The sequence below is a fragment of the Geotrypetes seraphini genome, chromosome 5 (genome assembly GCF_902459505.1).
Source record: "Geotrypetes seraphini chromosome 5, aGeoSer1.1, whole genome shotgun sequence".
Lineage (NCBI taxonomy): Eukaryota > Metazoa > Chordata > Amphibia > Gymnophiona > Dermophiidae > Geotrypetes > Geotrypetes seraphini.
Window position 1 is genome coordinate 197,506,748 of NC_047088.1, and position 22,633 is coordinate 197,529,380.

General features: G+C 44.5%; 1 protein-coding gene across 5 annotated transcripts in view; it reads left to right on the forward strand.

The window, feature by feature from the left end:
• Window positions 1-22,633, forward strand: part of CHN1 (chimerin 1) — a 186,766-nt gene that overhangs the window by 131,356 nt on the left and 32,777 nt on the right. For all 5 annotated transcript variants that reach the window (XM_033947246.1, XM_033947247.1, XM_033947248.1 and 2 more), the window contains one exon: window positions 9,631-9,715. In XM_033947246.1, the coding sequence (XP_033803137.1) occupies window positions 9,631-9,715 (85 nt within the window). The remainder of the gene's footprint in view (window positions 1-9,630; window positions 9,716-22,633) is intronic.

Below are 22,633 nucleotides of genomic sequence, written 5' to 3' on the forward strand. Positions count from 1 at the left end.
AGCAAGGGGAACCCCCAGGGTGTTCTCCAAGGACCCCAGCACCGCCCGTCAACAGGGAACTAACACTGGACATTCCCACCAGATATGCATAAAAGTGCCCATTGCTACCTGACACCTCCAGCACATGGGTGTCGCCTGAGGATACATCTTATGCAACCGTTCAGGCATATAATACCAGCAATTCAACACTTTATGTGCATTCTCTTGTATAAGTGCACAGGAAGACGCTTTACCCACCTCTACACAGATGATCTCCCATTCTTTAGAGGTAAAAGTACAGTGGAGATCTCGCTCCCAATGACTACGAAAACCAAAAGTGGGCAATACCCGTCCCCTCAAATATTGGTAGAGTACAGAAATAGGTTGTGGTACTCTCTGTAATGTTCCCCAAAGATGCTCCAGCTGCTCAGTTTCAACCTGGGGAATGGTGACCCATCCTTTAGCCATCATAAAGTGTGTTACTTGAAGATATACCAAATAATCCCCAGCCTGTACCCCTGACTGATGTTGTAGGGCCTCAAATGGTATCAAGGTCCCTAGACGCTAAAAAATCTCTAAATGTACGCAATCCCAAGGTTTCCCACCGCTTAAAGACAGGGTTAGTTCTACCCACTCCAAACTCTGGTTCATCCCGTTGGGATGCTAAGGTGGAAGTTCCCCTCCCCTCATTGCGGATCTGTTTAATTTTAGCCCATAATGTAATTAAATGGAGGATATATGGATTGTCCGTTTCCAATTCCCACTGACGAACCGTCTGAGAAGACCAGAGTTTAGCCTCCAATCGACCCTGAGAGACAAAAAACTGTTCCATCTGGACTCCCCATTTATGTGCACTCAAATCCCACTCCAACAACATCTGAAGCTGCGCCTCCTGATAATACCAGTAAAGGTTAGGAACACCTTTCCCCCCCTCAAATTCTATCGACCCACATCACCCGCTGGGAAATCGTGGGAGCCCTATCCTGCCAAATAAATTTCTGAAATTCAGCTTGCAGCAATTTAAATGTCCGATGCAGTATGGAGATAGGCAAAGTCTGAAATAGGAATAAAAATCGAGGTAGAAGCACCGCTATGCGCTCCCCCATGAGAGCCAAAGCCCCTGCCATCGTTGAAGGTCCAAACGGACCTTCCGAATGAGTGGGCCATAGTTAACTGCATACAAATCGGTGAGCTCCGAGGGCAATATAATCCCCAAATATTTAAGGCGGTGAGGAACCCATTTAAAAGGAAACACTCCCCGAAGGGCGCTAACCCGAGCCATCCCCAAAGTAAGATCCATCAATTCAGTCTTATCTAAATTAATCTTAAAACCAGAAGCTCTCCCATATTCCTCAAAAATTTGGAGCAATTGGGGTATAGCCTGTTCCGGTTTCGCCAGATATAAAAGAACATCGTCATCAAATAATGCTATACGATGGTCCACACCCCACACTTAAATCCCACTTAAAAGAGGATGATCCCAAATCAGAATCACCAAGGGTTCTATGGTGAGCGCAAAAAGCAGGGGAGACAACGGCATCCCTGACGGGTGCCCTTGCAATGATGAAAAATTCCATATAAGATCTATTAATAAGCAGGCAAGCTCGAGGGAAAGATAAAATGCTCGAACCCATGCCCTAAACGGCCCCCCAATGCCCATTTTCCCCATCACTGCCCACAGAAACTGCCAGGAGACCCGATCGAAGGCTTTCTTAGCATCTATTGCCATCAAAGCCGCTGGTTCCGTATCCCGTTTCCTTTCCCGAATATTATCCCCCACTTGTCTCCGTTGAATAAACCCCGATTGATCCATCTAATCTAATCTAATCTAAACCTTAGGTTTGTATACTGCATCATCTCTACATTCGTAAAGCTCGACACGGTTAACAAGAGTTAGGGAAGAGGCAAAATATGAATTAACTTGGGAAGCATTCTCCCCAATCGTAATGCCAAGACCTTGGCAATGATTTTAGCATCCATATTCAACAGGGAAATGGGTCTATAAGATCCAGAAGAGTTTGGGTCTCTTCCAGGTTTCAATAAAATCGTAATCCCGCCTCCCCCATGGTCCCAGGCAAAAGACCACTGGACTGAACCCCATTAACTAAGCGAACCAACAGAGGTCCCACCTGGTCTCTAAATTTTTTATAAAAACAATTGGTGTATCCATCTAGACAAGGAGATTTCCCCGGCTTAATTCCCCGAATGACTTCCACCACTTCCCTCACCGGTTCATTAAGTTGTGCTTGGTCTTCAGGGGACAGCTCTGTTTTATCCAAAAACTCCTCCACCACCCCATCTTCCCTTCCCTCTCCCATCTAATATAGTCGATGATAATAGTCCAAGAAAGCTGCACCAATTGCAGCATCTGTAACATGCAGATTCCCACTTGAATCTTTAATTTGTGTAATAGTATCTCTAGCTTGTTTAATTTTAATATAACGCACTAACTGGGCACTGCTTTTATTACTATGCTCATAAAGACAAGACTGAAACCGCTCATGGATATGGTGATAATCTTCCATCTGAAGCTGTGTCAATTCTCCCCGTACCCGGCAGAGGTGAGCCAACATCTGAGGATCCGGAGAATGCTTATGTGCCAATTCTAGGGAAATCAAACGCTCCCGCAAGTCAAGCTGCTTTCAGGCCCTCAACTGTTTAAATCTAGCCCCCCACTTGATAAATACTCCCCTTAGCACCACTTTCAATGTATCCCAGAAGACTCCATCAGATTCCTCCCCCATATCATTAAACTCCAAGTAGGTATCAATAGTACGGAGAACCTCTGTCTCTACCTCCGGTGAGGTAAGTAGTGAGTCATTCAACCTCCAATACCTGGTACCCTCCCCCCCTGGGACCACCCCCAGACAATCCACTGAAACCGGAGCATGATCTGAGACCTGAATCCCTCCTATCTCAGCCTCCTTTATCGTACTCCATTGATTCCGGCGTACCCAGATCCCATCTATTCGGGTGTAAGTATTTTGAGCATGAAAATAATAGGTATAATTATGTTGAGTCCTGTGGAGGAGGCGCCAACAATCCACCAACCCCAAGGTACACATAAACCCTCTAAAAGCTCTGGCATGCCTCCTATGATAACCCCTACTCCCCTTGGAATGATCCAGCGTCTCATTTGAGAGCACATTAAAATCTCCCCCACAAAACACCACTCCCCGTATAAACTGCAACAAAGCAGTCTTAAATTCTCAGTAGATGATCCCTGGTCAACATTGGGGCCATACACATTCACAGTAGTTATACTTTTGCAGTGCAAGGCATCTCCCCTGAGAATCCCGATACACCTGGTCAACAACCAACCCCAACCCTCGGCACACCAATATAGCTATCCCCCCTTCCTGTTGGTGTGTGGGCCTTGATATGTCCATACTTGCTCATAAGCTGGATTATTTAACAATGTGGCATCCCTAGGCCTCAAGTGGGTTTCTTGTAACAAACAAAGATCCCAACCCATTCTTTTCATTTCCCTGTGAACAATACTTCTCTTTCCCGGACTGTTCAACCCGTTAACATTCCAGGACCAGATCCTGAGTAATACTTTCTCCTGTCCACGCCCCTGTAGCCCCCCTTTAGCACTCAATGTCCCCACAACTCCCCCCTCCCCCTTCTTCCACATTTGCTGACCTAGCAAAGTCCAGATCAGTCACTGAGAAAAGATGAAGTCTCCCCCAAAAGGCATCTAACTCCGTAACCTTCCCAACAAAGCAAAAGTCACATTCACTAAGTTATAACTCCCTCCCCTCCATATCCCAACATTATAAAAACCCTTTCCAGCAACCTGCAGGCCTCCCAATTGCACCCATACAATCACTCCAGCAATCCCCAGAGCAATCATCCCATATCTACAGAATGCGTCCCCACCAGCCAAACCGTGGCCTCTCAGACATACCATCCACCAACCTCCCCCCAAATTCAGCACACTCAACCCACATCACATTCATTCAGAACCCCATTCATCAAATACCCCATACAGCCAAGTCCAACAATCTGAATAAATGATGAAAGCGCCTCGACCAGTCTTCCTGGATTACACTAGCAGACCTCTGGTTCCTCCAACTGCTACTCCACTCTCCAGCAGGGTCGCCATTTTAGTAGCACGAGTGACTGTAAGCCAGGCTTCCATCGATTTGCTGCTTTTCGTCGTAGTTCCCAACACCGATGCCACAGGTAAATTATTACAGCCCAGATCCTTCAAGGTCAATCAGGCATCTCCCACCTTATCCACTCTCCACGATCTTCCATTCACCGTCATCCAAACCCCAAACGGGAACAGTCACCGATAGCGGTGTCCCTCCGCTCGCAACACCTGAGTAACCTTCCTGAAGGCCCTCCGCTTTTGTAGCATGGAGAGAGCCAGGTCCTGAAAAACTCCAACTTCAAAGCCATGCCACTGCAAGTGTGGTTTGCGCCGGGCAGCCTGCAAAAGTTTTTCTTTGAGCAAATAATCTCTGAAACAGGCAATAATGTCTTTGGGGGCCCCCGATCGACCGGCTTCAAGCCCTCGGGGTGCTCTTAAAAGTACGATGTCACCAGCCGCAATCTGCTCCTCGGGTCCCAGAAGATGGCTGCAGAATTCTTGCACCACCAGTTTACAATCCTTATGGCGCTCATCCTCTGGGATACCCTTGAAATGCAAATTACTTCTGCAAGACCTGTTTTCCAGGTCTTCCACATGGGCCTGCAACTCAGCAAGTTCTTTCACTTGTTGCGCCATCGCAGTCTTCGTTTCTTCCACCACTCCCTCCAATCTGGAGACATGCTGCTCCGAGGCTTCAACCTGCCCTCCTAATTCGCCCTCCTTGGTCTGGAGTTCAGCCATAGCTGTTTTAATATCTTCCCGAACCCCCTGCATTTCAGCTTTAAGTTCGTGAAACCAGGTCTCCAGCTGCTGTTGTAGAGCCATCGTGCTATCTGCAGGCTGGGCCGAGGGCGGAGACTGCTGGGCCAAACTCGGGGACTGCGCCATCCTTGCTTTTCCCACTGGCGACGCCGGCGCTTTCACCGCCCATTTGCCACTTGCGGACTCACAGAATCTGAACTTCTCCAGCCGCCGGCGACTCGCCATACATTCCCACTACTGAATCGCCATTTACCGGGAGTTAGATCATGCTCGGGAAGTAGATTAATCGCTCATAGCAGCAAGCCCCTACGGAGCTCAAATTTTATCCTGCCATCCGTAGAGTGACAGCACTTCCTCTCTGCATTTTTATTGTTAACATTTATATTCTTTAATGAGAAGTACATGCCTGCATTCCTTTAAATAGGCTCCTATCAAGCACCCTGTAGGCGCCCAGTTAAAGAACTATCCCCACAGAGTATATACACACGTATGCCACCTTTGGAGTAGGTCTAACTTTGTTCGTGTGAATTTGCTCTCTGCTGGGGCTAATTCTGGGTGCCTCTTTTATGGAGGCAGTTAGGCATCAATGCTACCTTTATAAAATAAAACAGACTACATTCAAACTTCAGGTGCAAAATGAAAAAAAGCTACAAACAAAAAAACCACCCAACTATACTACTATATAATAAATTATACAATATGGGGCTCATAATCGAAAGAGAAAAACGTCCAAAAACCGGCCTAAGTTGGCACTTGGACGAACATTTCTCAAAAACGTCCAAGCGCTGATAGTAAAACCGGGTTTTGGACATATTTCTAAACAACCTAGGCCTTCATAGTGCCGCTCAACGTTCAAAGCTAAACGGGGCGTTTCGGGAGGCGTGTCAAGGGCGGGAGTTGGGCGGGGCGTGGGCCGGCTTAGACTTAGTCGTACAGCATGTATAACCGAAAGTTTAACAACAGAGCCTAGATGGAACCCACCTAAACTCACCAGTCAAGCACTGAAAACACATAACACAGACCCCCACACACTACCCCAGTGGTCACCAACCCCCCTCACCCCCATAAAAATTTTATTCACAACTTTAAATTTCAGCCTCCAAACCATCATCACCTGGCCGCCTGGCATAGGAAAGCCTAGTCGTCCAGCCCAGAAGCAGCTTAAGTCATCTTGGGGGTGGGTTAGGGACCCATAGAGAGGAGGACCCAAGCCCATAAGCCCCTGTAATCACTGCATTGATACTGAAACATTTGCATTACCCTATATACCCCCAAAACCCTTTTTTACTGGCATATAAGTGGCTCCTGCAGCCATAAGGGCTATTGGGGTGGAAGATAAGTGGGTCTAGGGGATTCTGGAGGTGGTTTGGGGGGGCTCACCATCACCTATAAGGGAGCTGTAGTGAGGAGAAGCCATGGCACCCTTTTTGTGAAGTTCACAGCAGTGCCCTGTAAGGTACCCCACTATTTAGGTGGCATATCTGGGTGTGCAGTCCATCACTTTGCAGACCCCTCCCACGTCCAACAGGGCTTGTTCTAGGTGTTTTGGACTTGGACGGAAGGTTGGACGGAAATGTGGTATAAAGATAGACGATTTAGTGGCTTGGACGATCAGGTCTGCAGAATGTATAATTAGACGATTTTCGAAAGTAAAAATAAGTTGGACGTATCTTTCGTAAATGTGTCTTATGTTCTTTTTAACTTTGGACGACTTGTGAGATGGACGTAAAGGGACTTAGATGTCTCTTTCGATTATGCCCCTCCACATCTATATGTAGGAACATTATATAAAGGACCCTCTCTATTTATTTTAAGAGAAGTACCCAAAGTACAATCCTAGGTCCACCACAAAATATTTATTGGAAATATATAATCAACTAATCAAGCAATATCTCAAAATTGTGAAAAGTTTTATAAACAATAACTTAGCTTTATCGTGGACATCCAATTTGTGATCCACAGCAGAAACGACATCTTCTTGGTCTGCTTGCAAAACCACCATAATTTGACTCAAAAGCACGCCAACATGATTGTGTTTTGAGCTATGTGATTGCTCTGCATCAGAGCTGAGCACTCGTTTACATACAGACTGTGGAGACTTAGCTTGAGGCTTTATAGCCTTTCTTCCCAGGAACTCCCCTCCTGATACTGCCACCAGCTTGCGGCCCTTCATCTTCCAAGTGTGTCTAAATGTACAGGGGTACAATGAGGGTATCACTAGAGATTGCTGGTGCCATTTTGAACCTGACACCAGAAGGGATAGGAGGAAATGGAGTGCCCCAAACCCTCTAGACCCCCCAAGATCCATGGAAGTAGGCCCAGATCGCGTTTAGTAGTGCCTAAGTGGTCTTAGGCACCAGTAGGTGTTGAAACGGTTTTATTGGCCTAACTCAGGGGTGCCCACACTTTTTTGGCTTGCGAGCTACTTTTAAAATGACTAAGTCAAAATGATCTACCAGCAATAAAAATACTAAACATATACCCCCCTCTTTTACTATGGTGCGCTAGCCAATATAGCGTGCACTAAGTGCTAATGTGCCCATTTTATTCTATGGACGCATTAGCATTTAGTGCGCACTAAATCGACTAGCACGCCTTAGTAAAATACCCCCATATTTATTTATATATATATATAGTGAGTGCACCTCTTCTGTCCTCCAGACCTCGTTCCATTCCCCAACCAACATCTCTCTGTCCTTCCATGAGTCCAGCTTTTCTTCCTCTCTCCTCCACCCCTATTGACAGCATGTCTCCCTCCTCTGTTCTGATCTTGCATCTCTCTGTTCTTCCTCAGGGTCTCTCCCCCTCTGTCTGCACCTCCCATAGTCCAACATCTGCCCCCCTCTCTCCTACCTCCCCTTTGTTTCAGGTTTCTCCCTCTCTCTATCTTCCTTCTGCTAACATTTTGAGTCCTCCCACCTTTGGTCCAGGTCTTTGTCTCTCTCACTCTCTTTGTCTTCCCCCTCCCCAAGGCCTGGCATCTTTCTCTCTCTCCTCGGTTCAGAGTGTTTCAACCGCTCTAACCCTTCTAGTAGTCTAGGATCTGCCTTATCTGCCTTGTCTTCCCACTCCCTTTTGGTTCAAGGCTGCTTTCCCGCCCCTCCTCAAGGTCCTTTTGTCTCTTCTCGCACCCCCTCCCCGATCCAGCATCTCTAAGGCAATCCCCCTCCCGCCGGGGCCCTCATGACGGGCACAATTTTACCCCAACGTGCGGGGCCTTATCTCCGCTGCTTCCTTCACCTGGATCATCGAGCTGCTTCCCTTAGACTGGATCCCTCAGCTCTGTTCTTCCCTCTGGGCATACCACAGTTGAAAGTTCATTATGGCAGCCTGCAGAGCGAACGTAGTAGGCTGCTTTCGGCTTCTGTAGCACATTCTCTCTGCCATGATCCCGTACCTCCTCTGACGGGGACATGCTACAGAGGCTGATGGCAGTCTGCTACGTTCGCTTTGCAGGCTGCCGTAATTCCACTACTTTAAAGGTGAGACAGTGACCGGGGGAATGCTAGGGAGAACATTGGCTCTGCGATCTACCGACGTTGCCTTTGTGATTGACCGGTAGATCGCGATCGATGTTTTGGGCACCACTAGCCTAAATTAATGTGCCTAAGTTAGGTGCCTACTGTCACCTGTCAAACCATGCCCAGAATCTGCTCCTAACCATGCCTATTTTTTGGTAGACACCTACCAAGTTAGGCGCCTACTAAATAATTAATTTTTAAAAATTACTTTTTAATAGTGCATCAGCATCAATTAAGCCTAATTGAATAATGAGGTGCCTAGATCACCTAGGTGTGCCAATCTAGGTGCCTAACTTCAAGTGCCATTTATAGAATCTGGGCCAGGGGTCTACTGGAGGTGAGAGTCTTTGAGGAGACTCATGGGGGCTAGAGGCGATAGGATCTTAGAAGAAGACTTACAGTAAGGTTTGAAAGCGAAGGAGTGCAATATTCTTTTGAAGCTCCAGCCCCTTTAAGATGACGCCCTGGAACATTGGGGTGCATTCAGAAAGAAATAAAAATTCAGAAAAGAAATAAAAACAATACTTTTTAAGAAATTCCTAAATCAGCCTTAACTTCACCTACTATTAACAATGCCAAAATAGACAAAAAATCTACCCTCACTACACCAGCAATAACAACTATGCTACTAATGTAACCTCCATTTACACACTTCCTGTAAACTGTATTTATCCTTGCCCGAAATTATCTATTTACCACTCTAATTTATCATCAGTTCCTCCATTGTAACCCCGTTTATAAATCTTTTGTAAGCCGCCTTGAACCGCAAGGTAATGGCGGAATAGAAATCCCTAATGTAATGTAATGTAATGTAATATTAGCTTTCACCTGTATTATTTGTACAAGAATAATGCAGCATGCATAGTTAATAAAAAGCTGTGTTGTTCACGTTCCATAACAATGAGGTGTTTTGCATCCATTTGCATGCTTTGCATCACATTACGTCATACAGTCCATGGTATAGACTAATATGCACTCCAGTAAAACAGCACACAGTTTTGTGATTTAACGCATGTTAGGGGGCAAAATTTGTACTTAACACACATTAATAATTCCCTCCTCATCCTCACCCCCACTCTCAAGGAGAGCACATTCTAGTTAAGGACAAATTAAAATATGCACAGACCATGAGCTCAGAAATGTAATTACTGCCAGATTTTTGACATTTTTAATGTGCACTTTTAAAACCTTTTCACTCTCCTTTGAACTTAATATCTGCAAAACCTTTTGGGAATCTTTGTCTTATCAGATCTTGTTGCTCTTTTGCAGGTTCATACTTTCCGAGGGCCTCACTGGTGTGAGTACTGTGCCAACTTTATGTGGGGCCTTATTGCCCAGGGTGTGAAATGTGCAGGTATCTATTTTTCTCTTCTCTACTCTGATCTTTAAAGCAACAACCTTGATTTGAGTTTGATACCAGGTCAATTCTATACTTTGATGCCTCTAGTTAGGTGCAACAGTGCTGAGCACTGAGCACTAATTCTGTAACAGCATCATGTGCCAAGATAACGTTATACTAGAAAACTAGTATGTGCTACAATCCTAGTGTAAACACAAATTGATGCACCAAAATTTAAGCATGACTCTGTACGAGGGGCCCGCTGAAAAGTCCTCAGCCCAGCCAAGAAGAGAATGATGTGGAGCCATGAAATTTACAAGTTATTCAACACCTTTCTTGACACTTTTTGTTTCAATGAGGCAAATGCATCAAGCAAATGGGCACAAGTATAGGGAAACCAAGCTATTGTGCCATCACCGATGAGGCTGGCTCTCGGGCATTATGGGAAGGAGGCATTATGACATCACAATACAAGGGGCCACTGAAAAGTTCTCAGCCCAACCAAGAAGTGAATGATGTGGAGCCATGAAATTTACAAGTTATTCCACACCTTTCTTGACACTTTTCATTTCATATCATTGACATGGAAAGTGTCAAGAAAAGTGTGCCGTTTTTCTCCATAACTGCAGGCACCCAATAACAGAATTGCCCTTTATTCAAACTAAAACTACAAATTCCCTAATGATAAATGAAACTGCCTGTAAAACAAATGGCGCATTTCATATTATCCCCACTAAGCCACTGTTAGGCAACCTGTCCCTCATCCAACTTTGAAAACTAAGGTCTGTTTTACCTCAGGACAAAGGAATGCCTTCCAGGCAGAAGCAAAGCCCACAGATGTTGAGCAAAGGAGAACCATGGCTTTTTGAGCGCCATCTTGAATTTCAGCAGCCTGTGAAGCAGGAATGATTGGGCATTGTTTGGGTTTTGGCCAGGTACTAGTGACCTGGATTGGCTACCGTAAGAACGGGCTACTGGGCTTGATAGACCACTGGTCCGACCCAGTAAGGCTATTCTTATGTTCTTACTATGGAGAAAGGAGTAAATAGGGCTGCCTGCAGTGCTGGGGGACTGAATAGCCGTAAGAAATATTTTATTCTGATGGTCATTATGGCCATGCCATGATTATATATACAGGGCAATTCTATAACCTAGGTGCCCATATTTTTGAATGCATTAAGTGCACATAAATATGCATGTAAATGCAAAAATGCTAAGTATTATTCTGCAAATAACTACTTAACATACAGTATACTGTATAGTGCATTTACCCCCTAATTTCCAATTTTGCACTTTGAGGGCCATTTTCGATAGTGCAACTAAGTCTGACTTTGGACATTTCCTGTAATATGTCCAAAAGTTGGGGCGGAGAAACGTCTTTTTTGGCATTTTCAAAAAAAAAAAAAAAAAATCCTAGTTCAAAACATCCATATCAAGCCCATTTGGACGTGGGAGGGACCAGCATCTTAATGCACAGGCCATGCAGAAATCCCAACAGGGCAGCGAGGCACCTTAGGGGGCACTGCTGTGAACTTCACATAAAGGTTGCCAGGTACATATTTTACCAGAACCCCCTTTTAGTGTATGGTAAGCCCTCCAACTCCCCCCCCCCAACTATCACCCCAGTAGCCCTTATGGCTGCAGGTGTCACCTATATGGCAGTACAGTTCAGTTTATTTGATATACTACATCTAAAAATTTAGTTTTGAAAATCGGCACTTAGATGTTGTGACACTTAAAACATTCAAGTGCCAGTTTTTGCCATTTTTTTATACGGATTTATTTTTTGAAAATGAGCCACTTAGCATGCAAAGTAGTGTTCACAAGTTATAGAACAGTGGCAGTTGTGCACATAGCTTAATAAATTAATTACTTGTTAATTGGTATTAATTGGTTCTAAGCACATAACTAGTCAGTATTCTCTAAATTGCACATACAAAATCCATAGTATGCAGCTGCAAGGGGATGTGATTATTAGGGGTATATAGGCGGGCCAGAGGCAATGCTAACACTTACATATGCGGGATATAGAATACTGGCAGTTACATACCTATCTATAGTTAGGCGCAGGCACTTTCTGCAGCCTTTGAGCTAGCGTAAGTGCTCGCACCTAAAGTTAAGTGTATAACTGCTGGACTTATGCTACTATTCTAAAATGGCAATTGTGCACATAATTGCCAATATAGAATTTGCACTTAACACGGAGTATCCCAGCACCTAGCAATGGGCAATCCATTCAGAGTTATCTCCTCAGTGCACAGGGTGGAGCACGGGTTCTTTGTGTTTTGTCGATACCTGCAGTTTTTAGTCATTTGCACCTAAGGATGGGCACCTACATAAATTCTAAGCGTGTTGCAGTCGAGCTCAAGGAACTGTGGTGCACCCCCCTGCCCCTGCAATCTGGTATTTCTCTCCTTTCTCCTCCCCCCACCTGTGATCTGGTATCTCCCAATTTCTCCCAAGTTTCCCTCCTGCTATACCAGGTAAGGCACTGGCTCAGGGCACTGATGATAAAGAGTGCTAAAATCCCAGTCCAGCATCCATCCCTCTAGAAGTTTGAAGGTAGACCGGACTAGGATTTTGGCGCCCTTTATCATTGGCAACCCTCATCTTGTCCATAGGTTGAGCCAGCCCTGGTGTGTTATGCCAGTATTCTACAGTATATCATAATCTGGGTGCCCAGGTTTTTCTATAAAATAGTCTCCTACAATGTGCGCTGTGTTACAGAATTATCCCCATAGTGTGCACTAGTCACTAGTGCACGATAATTTCAACTAGCATGTAGTAATTGTTAAGTAGGATAGTGGATGAAGCACATAGCTCCCCACCCCCCCCAAAAAAAAAAAAAATTGGGCACCAATATTTGGGCACTAAAATTGGGCACCAATATTTGCTCCCACTAAATTGGCTAACGAGCCAATTGGTGCATGCACTTTTTATTACATAGGATTCCATAACAATGTGCGCCCAAATCCCATAGGCAGGCTAGGGACATTCCTAAAATTTGTGTGCAGTATTATAGAAGTATACCCAAATTGGATGCTGGGAATCACACCTGGTTTCAGCAGGCATAAGTTTGGGCGCTGAAATCAGCACTCGATGCTGTTCTATAATGGATGCACATCTTTGAGTGCCTACTATAGAATTAGTATAAGTTTCAAGTTTATTAGGATTTTATATACCGCCTATCAAGGTTATCTAAGCGGTTTTTACAATCAGGTACTCAAGCATTTTCCCTATCTGTCCCGGTGGGCTCACAATCTATCTAACGTACCTGGGGCTATGGAGGATTAAGTGACTTGCCCAGGGTCACAAGGAGCAGCGCGGGGTTTGAACCCACAACCCCAGGGTGCTGAGGCTGTAGATCCAACCACTGCGCCACACACTCCTCACAGAGAGCTGTGGGGATTTCCCAGCACCAATGTTTGAGCACCATTTACTGAATCTAGTCTAAAATGTTTGCATATATGTATCTTAACAGCAGGCAGGACAAGATCACCCAGCTGCATTTTATACTGTACGCAGTGAGATGAAAAATGTACTAGAACAAAACTGTCTTATTTTTCCCGATGAGGTTCAGGACTATTCCTGATGTTTTGACCTGTTGCCTTAACTAAGGAGAACATTTTTTGCCTGTTGACTTAGCAACACAGACCAAAATAGCTGTGCAATTGTTTCTTATTTAAAACTTGCTTTATGTTGTCTTGGCAACTACCTTTGCAAAAAATGACGCAAAGGCAGTGGTAAAGTAGAAAGATCTGCATTCTGTTGCTATGGGAGCCAAATTTAAAATAGGTAATAAATGCAGATAAGAGTCATCTTCATATACAGAGCATTTTTAAAGAGTCTATGCAAATAAAACATTTGGGGTTATTTTTATTTTTCTTTTAACGAGAAACATGTCACTATGGGGCCCTTTCACAAAGCTGCATGCTTGATTCAACTTAAAATGACATACCATGAGACGCACTCCTGCAGCAACTGCTAAATTAGCACATGCTAATCTGGACACTAAAACTTTTTTCAGAAGGTGTCATATCGGGGCAGAGTGGGCATCCCTTTGCTAAACAGTGCATCTACATTAGCGCACATTGACTGGTTAGCATAGGATTACTGCCTAGTGCCTACAAACTTGGTGGCAGTAAGTGCTCACATGGTAATTTATTTAATTACATGGTCTATAATATAAAATATAGAAAATTGGCTATTTTACATAGCATGCAAGAAAAACTCACAAACGGGCTCGCTAAGTCTACTTTTTGCTGCAACTTAATAAAGGGACTCCTAAGTTGAAAAAGTTCACATAATTATGAAAAAGAAAATGTGTTATTTTCAGTGGTGATTTTCTGCCAGGCCAGTGATCTAGAACCTTCTGTTGCCAACCCAGAACCTTTTTTTAAACCTAGAAACATGAGTGCTTAATTTTTTCGCATTGCAGCTAGAAAGGAAGGTGGGAACACCTCCTCCGTCTCCATTGACCCAATATAATACCTCATTTTTGAAAATGACTACTGATTATCTTTATTTATTGGGATTTATTAACCATCTTTCTCTCTCACCCCCCTTTTAAAAAGCACAGAAGAGGTTTTTAGCGCTGAATACTCTGTGCTGCTCCAACGCTCATAGGAACTTATGACCGTCAGAGAAGTGCAGAGCATTTATTATGCTGGTCGGTGCTAAAAACCTCTTGTAAAAGGGAGGGTTTATAAAAAGATTCACCCAAGGCAATGTACAACAGATACAGTTAACATAAAACTTACAATTTTGTTAACAGCAGTACAGTATACACATAAATATAGTCCACGAAGTAAACTCAAAATCTGTAAATTGAAACCTAATAATAGGATTACTATGAAACAGTATCAAACAATATATACATTTAACAGCACTGAAATTCAAATAACAGAAATTTGATACAATGTCAGCATGATATATATTAAAGACCTAATAAGCACACATTAGAACATTCAAATAAGAACATAAGAGTTGCCGCTACTGGGTCAGACCGGTAGTCAATCCTGCTCAGCAGTCCGCTCATGCGGCGGCCCCCCAAGTCAAAGAAAAGTGCTCTAAATGAGTCAAGCCTCACCTGCGTACGTCCCAGTTTATCAGGAACTTGTCCAGTTTAGTCTTGAAACCCTGAAGGGTGTTTTTCCCTACAACAGCCTCTGGAAGAGCATTCCAGCTCTCCACCACTCTCTGGGTGAAGAAGAACTTCCTTATATTTCTACGGAATCTATCCCTTTTCAACTTTAGAGAGTGCCCTCTCGTTCTCCCTAACTTGGAGAGTGTGAACATTCTGTCTTTATCTACTAAGTCTATTCCCTTCAGTATTTTGAATGTTTCGATAATGTCTTCTCTCAGTCTTCTCTTTTCAAGGGAGAAGAGGCCCAGTTTCTCCAATCTCTCACTGTACGGCAACTCCTACAACCCCTTAACCATTTTAGTCACTCTTCTCTGGACCCTTTCGAGTAGTACCATGTCCTTCTTCATGTCTGGCGACCAGTACTGGATGCAGTACTCCAGGTGAGGGCGCACCATGGCCAGGTAAAGCAGCATGATAACCTTCTCCGATCTGTTCGTGATCCCCTTCTTTATCATTCCTAGCATTCTGTTTGCCCTTTTTTCCACCACCACACATTGTGCAGATGGCTTCATCGATTTGTCAATCAGAACTCCCAAGTCTCTTTCCTGGGAGGTCTCTCCAAGTACCGTCCTGGACATCCTGTATTCATGCATCACTTTGCACTTATCTACGTTGAACCTCATTTGCCATGTCAATGCCCATTTCTCGAGCTTGATTATATCACTTTGTAGATCTTTGCAATCCCCCTGCATCTTCACTACTCTGAATAACTTCATATCGTCCGCAAATTTAATCACCTCACTCGTCGTACCAATGTCCAGATCATTTATAAAGATGTGGAAGAGCATGAGTCCAAGCACCGAGCTCTGCGGCACCCTGCTGGTGACACTCTTCCAGTCCGAGTATTGTCCATTTACCCCCCACTCTCTGTTTCCTATGCTCCAGCCAGTTTTTAATACATGTGAGTATTTCACCCTCGATGCCATGGCTTGCAATTTTATGAAGTAGTCGTTCATATGGAACCTTGTTGAACACCTTCTGAAAATCCAGATATACAATGTCGACCGGGTCACCCTTGTCTATCCACCTGTTTACTCCCTCGAAGAAGTGCAGCAAGTTCGTCAGACAAGATCTGCCTTTGCTGAAACAGTGCTGGCTGGTCCTCATTAAACCGTGTCCGTCAAGGTGATTAATGATGCGGTCCTTTATCAGCGCCTCTACCATCTTTCCTGGTACCAAGGTCAGACTCACCGGTCTGTAGTTAATGCTTTTCTACAATAAAACTTACCATATAGCTTAGAGGCCAAGTGCAGATATATAGATGGAGACAAGATGGATGGTCCAAAGTCTCTTGGGATAAATAGATGGATGGATAAACTCAAGGCAAATTCTTTGTACCGTTATTACTTTCAGAAATGACTCGTGGTATGAACATTCCAACAGTTAAAATGGATTAGTTATAAGCACTTCTAAGAGATTGGTTATAAGCAGGTCTGCTTATTAATTATAGTTAACTCTTTGATTAATGCATTAATTCTTAATCATGGTTTTAAAATATTTAATCAAATTGCAGCATCTCCGGTCTCCTCCAAACATCTTTTCTGCTCTCTTCCACCCTCAACTCCTGTTCTCGATGAGTTCTGGCATCTTTCCCCCAACCCACAATTCAAAATCACCCCTCCCCTGCCGTTCTACCTTAAAGATGATCTTCTTTTGGCCCTGGCAGTGTCAGTGATGCACATACACTGCCTGATGCCTGATCTGAAGCTTTCCCTCTGATCTGCCCTGCCCATACATAAACAGGAAGTGATGTAAGAGGAGGTGGAACAGACCAGAGGGCAGGCTTTGGAGCAGGCCACAAGCAGCATATATGCATTGCTGCCACTGTCAGGGATCTACAGAAGACTACCTAGTAGATTGGGATAGACTGAGGGGGAGGGTAGATGCGAAACCCGGGGAGGGTGGGAGAGCGGAGTGAGCTGCAGATAAACAAGCAGAACTGGAGAGGCCACCAGTGGAAACTATGCCTGAGGAAGTGAGCTTCAGCAGCTAAGAGAATTGCTTGGTGTTACTTACCACCAAGTTTGTGGCACTACTCATGGGGAGGGGGAGGGAAGAAGAAGTGCTAGACAATGGGAGGGAGGAAGAGAGAGAGAGAGATATAATGGACCTCAGGGAAGAAGAGAGGGAGGGAAAGAAGAGAAAGGGAGAGATGTTGGATCTGGAGGTGAAGGGAAGAGGAATGATATTTGATATACAGTCTTTCTTGGTTACAAAGTGGTTTACATATTTTATACAGGTACTTATTTTGTACTTGGAGCAATAAAAGTTTAAGTGACGTGCGAATGGTCAGAAGGAATGGCTGCTGGAAATTCCCGTTGTAGTCTCAAGACTACAACGGGAACTCTCGGCAGACATTCTGATGACGGCTCTGCACGGGGCAGGAGCATAGGAAGATCGCTCCTGCCCTGCTTCACCGCTAGACCACCAGGTAAGGTTCCGGGGAGGCTTGGACGGCTTAAAAATAGCCAAAAAATGAAAATAGGTTATTTGTTAAAAAAAAATTGCGAATAACCGAATCCGCGGATAATGAAACCACGGATTCGGAGGGAGAAGTGTATATCAAATCCACGACCTCACTGACCCTATTAATTGAAATGCAGCCCTAGTTACAGTCTTATTGCTTAGTTATTAGCTCAACAGTTTGTTCAGACTGACAGCAATAATGAAACTGCCCACACTGGTGCAAACAGCACAGGTACTTGGTACCCACAGGATCTCCACCAGTCACCCAAAGCAAATTGCTCGTGTTATTTTGCTTTGTTTATTGCTGTGGTTACCAAGAAAATAATGTGCCCAGTTAAGCCTTGCTGAGCAAACCAGCAGACAATTTTTAGTGGTATTTAAATGGTTAGTGCTGCTGAATATGCCTGCTAACTTACCAGCCCCTAACCAGAGTGGGGATGCAGTTAGGATAGAGTGTTAACTTACCTCCCCTTTTATGAAGCCATGTTAGGCTTTTTTTATTGCCATTCACAGCGGTATTAGCTCTGCCACTCATAGAATTCCTATGAGCATTAGAGCTAATACTGCCGTGGCCAGCGATACAAAAGCCTAATGCAGCTTCGTAAAATGGAGAGCTTAGCTTGTTAGTGTCAATTTTCACTTCACTATCCAGCTAAGTAACTGCATAACTCTAAGACAGCAAAACAGCTGTCTGAATTTTATGCACTGAGTTAATCGAGCACCAGTCTGAATATTGGTCAGTGCTCACTTAACGTCTGGATATTCAGTACTTGGAGCCGCACATGCTCAGATATCGTATATCCAGGGTTAGCTCAGCCCACAGCTGGAAGCAGTGGCATAGTGAGGTTAGGAGACGCCTGGGGTAGGAGATGCCAGCGCCCTCCCCCTTCCCCCGCTCTTTCTGCATCACCCCGCCCTCCTTCCACGCCCACCCCTCTTCACACACCACGCTTGCGCCACCTGTACCTCTTTAAATCGTTGCCAGCTTCTTTGGCCTGCTGCTCACGCCGGCATTTGCTTACCCCCTGACATCACTTCCTGGCACCGCAACCTGGAAATGATTTCAGATGGAGCAAGACCAGAGTAATTGCTCATGCTGGCGAATATTTAAAGAGATATCAGGTAGAGGGGAAGGGAGGGTGTGAGTGTGGTGTGCAGGACGGAGAGGTGCCAGCACCCCGAAGACAGTGCCTGGGGCAGCCTGCTCCCTCTTACTACGCCACTGGCTGGAAAGGGCTTAACAGCTGCTTACCACTGTAGGCTGGATATTGGGCCCAATGGTTATTGTGGGTAACAAATGTTATCTCTCTAATAATCTGCTTTCAAAATTACTGTATTTATAATTAAGCAATAATCTTTAATGTACAACGCTGCATGCAGCTGGTAGCACTATAGAAATAATAACAGTAGTAGTAGTAGTAGGATGGAACATTTAACTGGAGTTACTGACCTTTCTGGAAAAATTGGAGGCTCAAGGTCAAGTCCCATGTCTTTATCCCTGATCACTAAGGCTTTACTTAAATTTACTGTAATTTAGTTTTATAATTTGGTATAATGTTCCTTCCTAAATTAACTATGGGCTCCTTTTACGAAGGCGCAATAGGGCCCTAATGTGCGGAATAGCGCGCTAGCTGCTACCGCCTCCTTTTGAGCAGGCGGTAGATTTTCAGCTAGCGCGCGCTATAGCATGCGCTAAAACCGCTAGCACACCTTTGTAAAATGAGCCTTATATGATCCAAGTGTCCAAGTTTTATTAAAATTTGATGAAACGCTAATCATTCATTCTAAGCGTTTTACAGTAAAAAAAAAATTTTAAGTATATATTTGGAAAGGTTTTTGTATTGAGACTGCAGTTAACTGGAGTTAACTGGGTAACTGGGTTCTTTACCCAGTTAACTGGGTAGTTAACTGGGTAGTTAACTGGGAGTTAACTGGGTAAAGAACCTTTAGAGCTGTATGACCATCAGTCACCGAGTGTGACTAGATCTTACTTGTCAAAGCTTAGCAGACTACTTAAAGCTATAGTATATAACAGATTTACACTTCCTAAAATCTCACAAAGGTCCGCTCTTGTGTCCTCAAAGCACCTGCTACTTCTCTTATCCTCTTAATGTATTACTGAAGCAATTTCCCTCCCTATCCCCTCTATGACCCCTTTCCAATCCTTCATTCGCTTTAATGCATTCACAGACCTCTTTCTAATCTTCTTTGGTGCTCTTTACTGACTCCACCCCTCCATCATTTTCCCTTGAGAATACACATAGATTGTCATCAGTTTCCTGAATATGCTCATGCCCATTACAGAAGCTCATAAAAACAGCTCTGAATTGACTCCCCAGTCATCAGTAGTGGTATAGAAGCTTTCAATAAACAATATCAATAACAGTATCAGAGACAGCGGTAAAGAATGAGAAACAGTGATTTCTGAGCTGGAAAGGAGATTTTAGATATGAAGGTTTTTTCATGTCACTGCCAGTCCCTTCAGCATGGAGAACTGGAGTTAGCTCATTGATAGAGTTTGAATCCTGTGGTAGCTGGATTTCAGGTGATCAAACATCATGGGAGATGCTTTAAGAAGACTATACTTTTACATTGAACAAGACTTTGTGAATTTTATAACCAATGAAACTTGGCAAACTGCACTTCATCATGTTCTCCTTTCATCTTTAGCCCCCGTCCCAGCTATGCAGCTACATAATCACTGTTTCTTTACTAATGACCTGCCAGCCTCTGTCTCTTTTTCACATCCATCTTCACAACTGTCTCCTTGCCCATCTGTTGTGTTTTCATCGATGTCACCATTTCCTGTTACTTAATCCCTCAAGAATTGAAGCCTTACTTTCTCCCTTCTGTCTGGGCTTCCTGTCTCCTTCCTGACTTACTTTCTATTAAATATGATCCTTGCTTTTCAACTTTCACAAATTAACCTTGGCATCTTGATTCATTTGTCTTTCTTCCTCCCAAATCTTGTTTGCCTGCTCTCTCCTGCAGTGTTCCCTCTAAGCGGGCGGGTGTTGTGAGCAAACTTTTTTCACCGTGAGCCAAAAATATCGGGCGCCAGCAAGTTATGAGCCAACTCGCCCGATTCTCCTCTCGCCGCCCTGCCATCTGCCGTACGCCTCTTCCGATCGTGCGCTGTGACGAGAAACGTGTGCGCTGCGATGTAATATTTTGTGCGCCAGCGCACGCCAGCGCAGCTTAGCGGGAACACTGGTTCAAATGGTTTTATTTATTTCCCCAAATTTATTTTTGTTATACGCATTGAAAATATTTGATATTGCGTTTAAATCAAAATCTCAATAAACTTGAAACGAGTGCCCGTGAGATTGTGGGAGGGTTAAATACTCAAAACTTAGAAGTTTTTGCTACGCCAGCTTTCTGGTATCTTTACATACAGTGGCGTACCTAGCATATGTAACATCCGGGGCCCATCATTTTTTGGCACCCCCCCCATCTGTAAGAAAAACATGATTTTTAGTAACAAACCACACGTCACACATGAGTACCTAGGAAAAGGCAGCATCTTACATATTGCAGTGAGCAGTACATCAATACACCCATTGTAAAACTAAACAAGCCAGACCAGCACAGATCAATCCTACACCGTCAATCCTAACAGAAAACCATGTCTTTCGAACACACAGAACACAGAAAACACCTTCGCCTAGTAAGGAATATGTAATCACAAACTAACCCCTCCCTCTTTTACAAAACTGTAGTGTGGATTTTAGCTACGGAGGTAACAGCTCTGATGCTCATAAAATTCTGAGCATCAGAGCTGCTACCACCAAGGCTGGTGCTAAAAACGCTTCACAGTTTTGTAAAAGGGGGGATAAAAATAAAAATACATAGACAAAGGTTAAATTGAACCAGCAAGAAGCTGGACTCTGCATACAATGCTTCACAGAAACAGTGACACATGTCTCCTAAAGCAATAAATAAATAGAAATTTTTTTCTACCTTTGTCTTCTGTGGTTTCTCCTTTCCTCATCTTCTTGTAACTCTCTTCCTTCCATTCACTGTCTGCCGTCTCTCTTCCCCTATATGGCATCTTCTCTCCTTCTATGCCCCTTCCAGAAACTGTATGCCTCCCCCTTCCATCTCTCCTTTCACCCCATTGGTCTGGCATCTCTCTCCTCGCCTTCCCTCTCCCACACCTCTCCTCATAGTCTGGTATCTCCCCTTCCCTGATTCTCTGGCATCTCTCTCCTTTCCTTTTCTTCCATCTTTCGTTCCCCCTCCATGCTCTCACATCTCCCCCTTCCTTTTCCCTTAGACTGGCATACCTTCCTCCTACGCTCCAAGCCCTGGCATCTCCTTTAATTCCCTCCCTCATCTTCCTTCTCCCTCCAGCTGGGTACCGCAACACTCTTCCCTGCAGCTCTGCACTTCCCCACAATTGCCATGCTTCGGTTCCTCTTCTTCCTTCCTTCCTCCCCCCCCCCCCCGCGGGACCCTGCGGCACCATCAACTCTTACTCCCTCTAATGTCGGCCCTGCAGCTCCAGACTTCCTCGCACCTTCTCCCCTCCCCCTTTGGATCGCTATTATTTTAAATGTTATAGCCGCGGAGCTGTATCCATCAGTGGAGATGTCTAACCTCGGCCTGCCCCGGAACTCTTACTGCAGCAGCCGCCCGTCTAGGCAGGAACAGGAAGTCACTGTTGCAGTAAGAGTTCCGGGGCAGGCCGAGGTTAGACATCTCCACTGATGGATACAGCTCCGCGGCTATAACATTTAAAATAATAGCGATCCAAAGGGGGAGGGGAGAAGGTGCGAGGAAGTCTGGAGCTGCAGGGCCGACATTAGAGGGAGTAAGAGTTGATGGTGCCGCAGGGTCCCGCGGGGGGGGGGGGGAGGAAGGAAGGAAGAAGAGGAACCGAAGCATGGCAATTGTGGGGAAGTGCAATCCCCCCAATGCGTCCCCTTACCTTACCTCCCCTTACCTTTGCGACGCGTGTGTGCGCTGTGAAGAGAAACTTTGCGCTGCGATGTAATATTTTGTGCGCGCGCGCAGGCCAACGCACCTTAGCGGGAACACTGCTCTCCTGTACTTAAAATTGTTCAATATTTCTAAAATTCTATCATTGTTTATTTTCTAAGCCTGTTGCCATACTGTTCCTGGCTGATTTTTTTTTTCCAAAACAGTAGAAGACATTTCCTCTTGTTATTTTCCTGTAAACTGCCTTATTGCATTCTCTTCACAAATAGTGGATAATGTTCAAAATCCCAGCTGACACCTCTATGTTTAGGGCAAGTACCAGGTAAATTGCAATTTAAATACTGGTGAAATGAATGGCCTGATAATAACTTTTACAATAA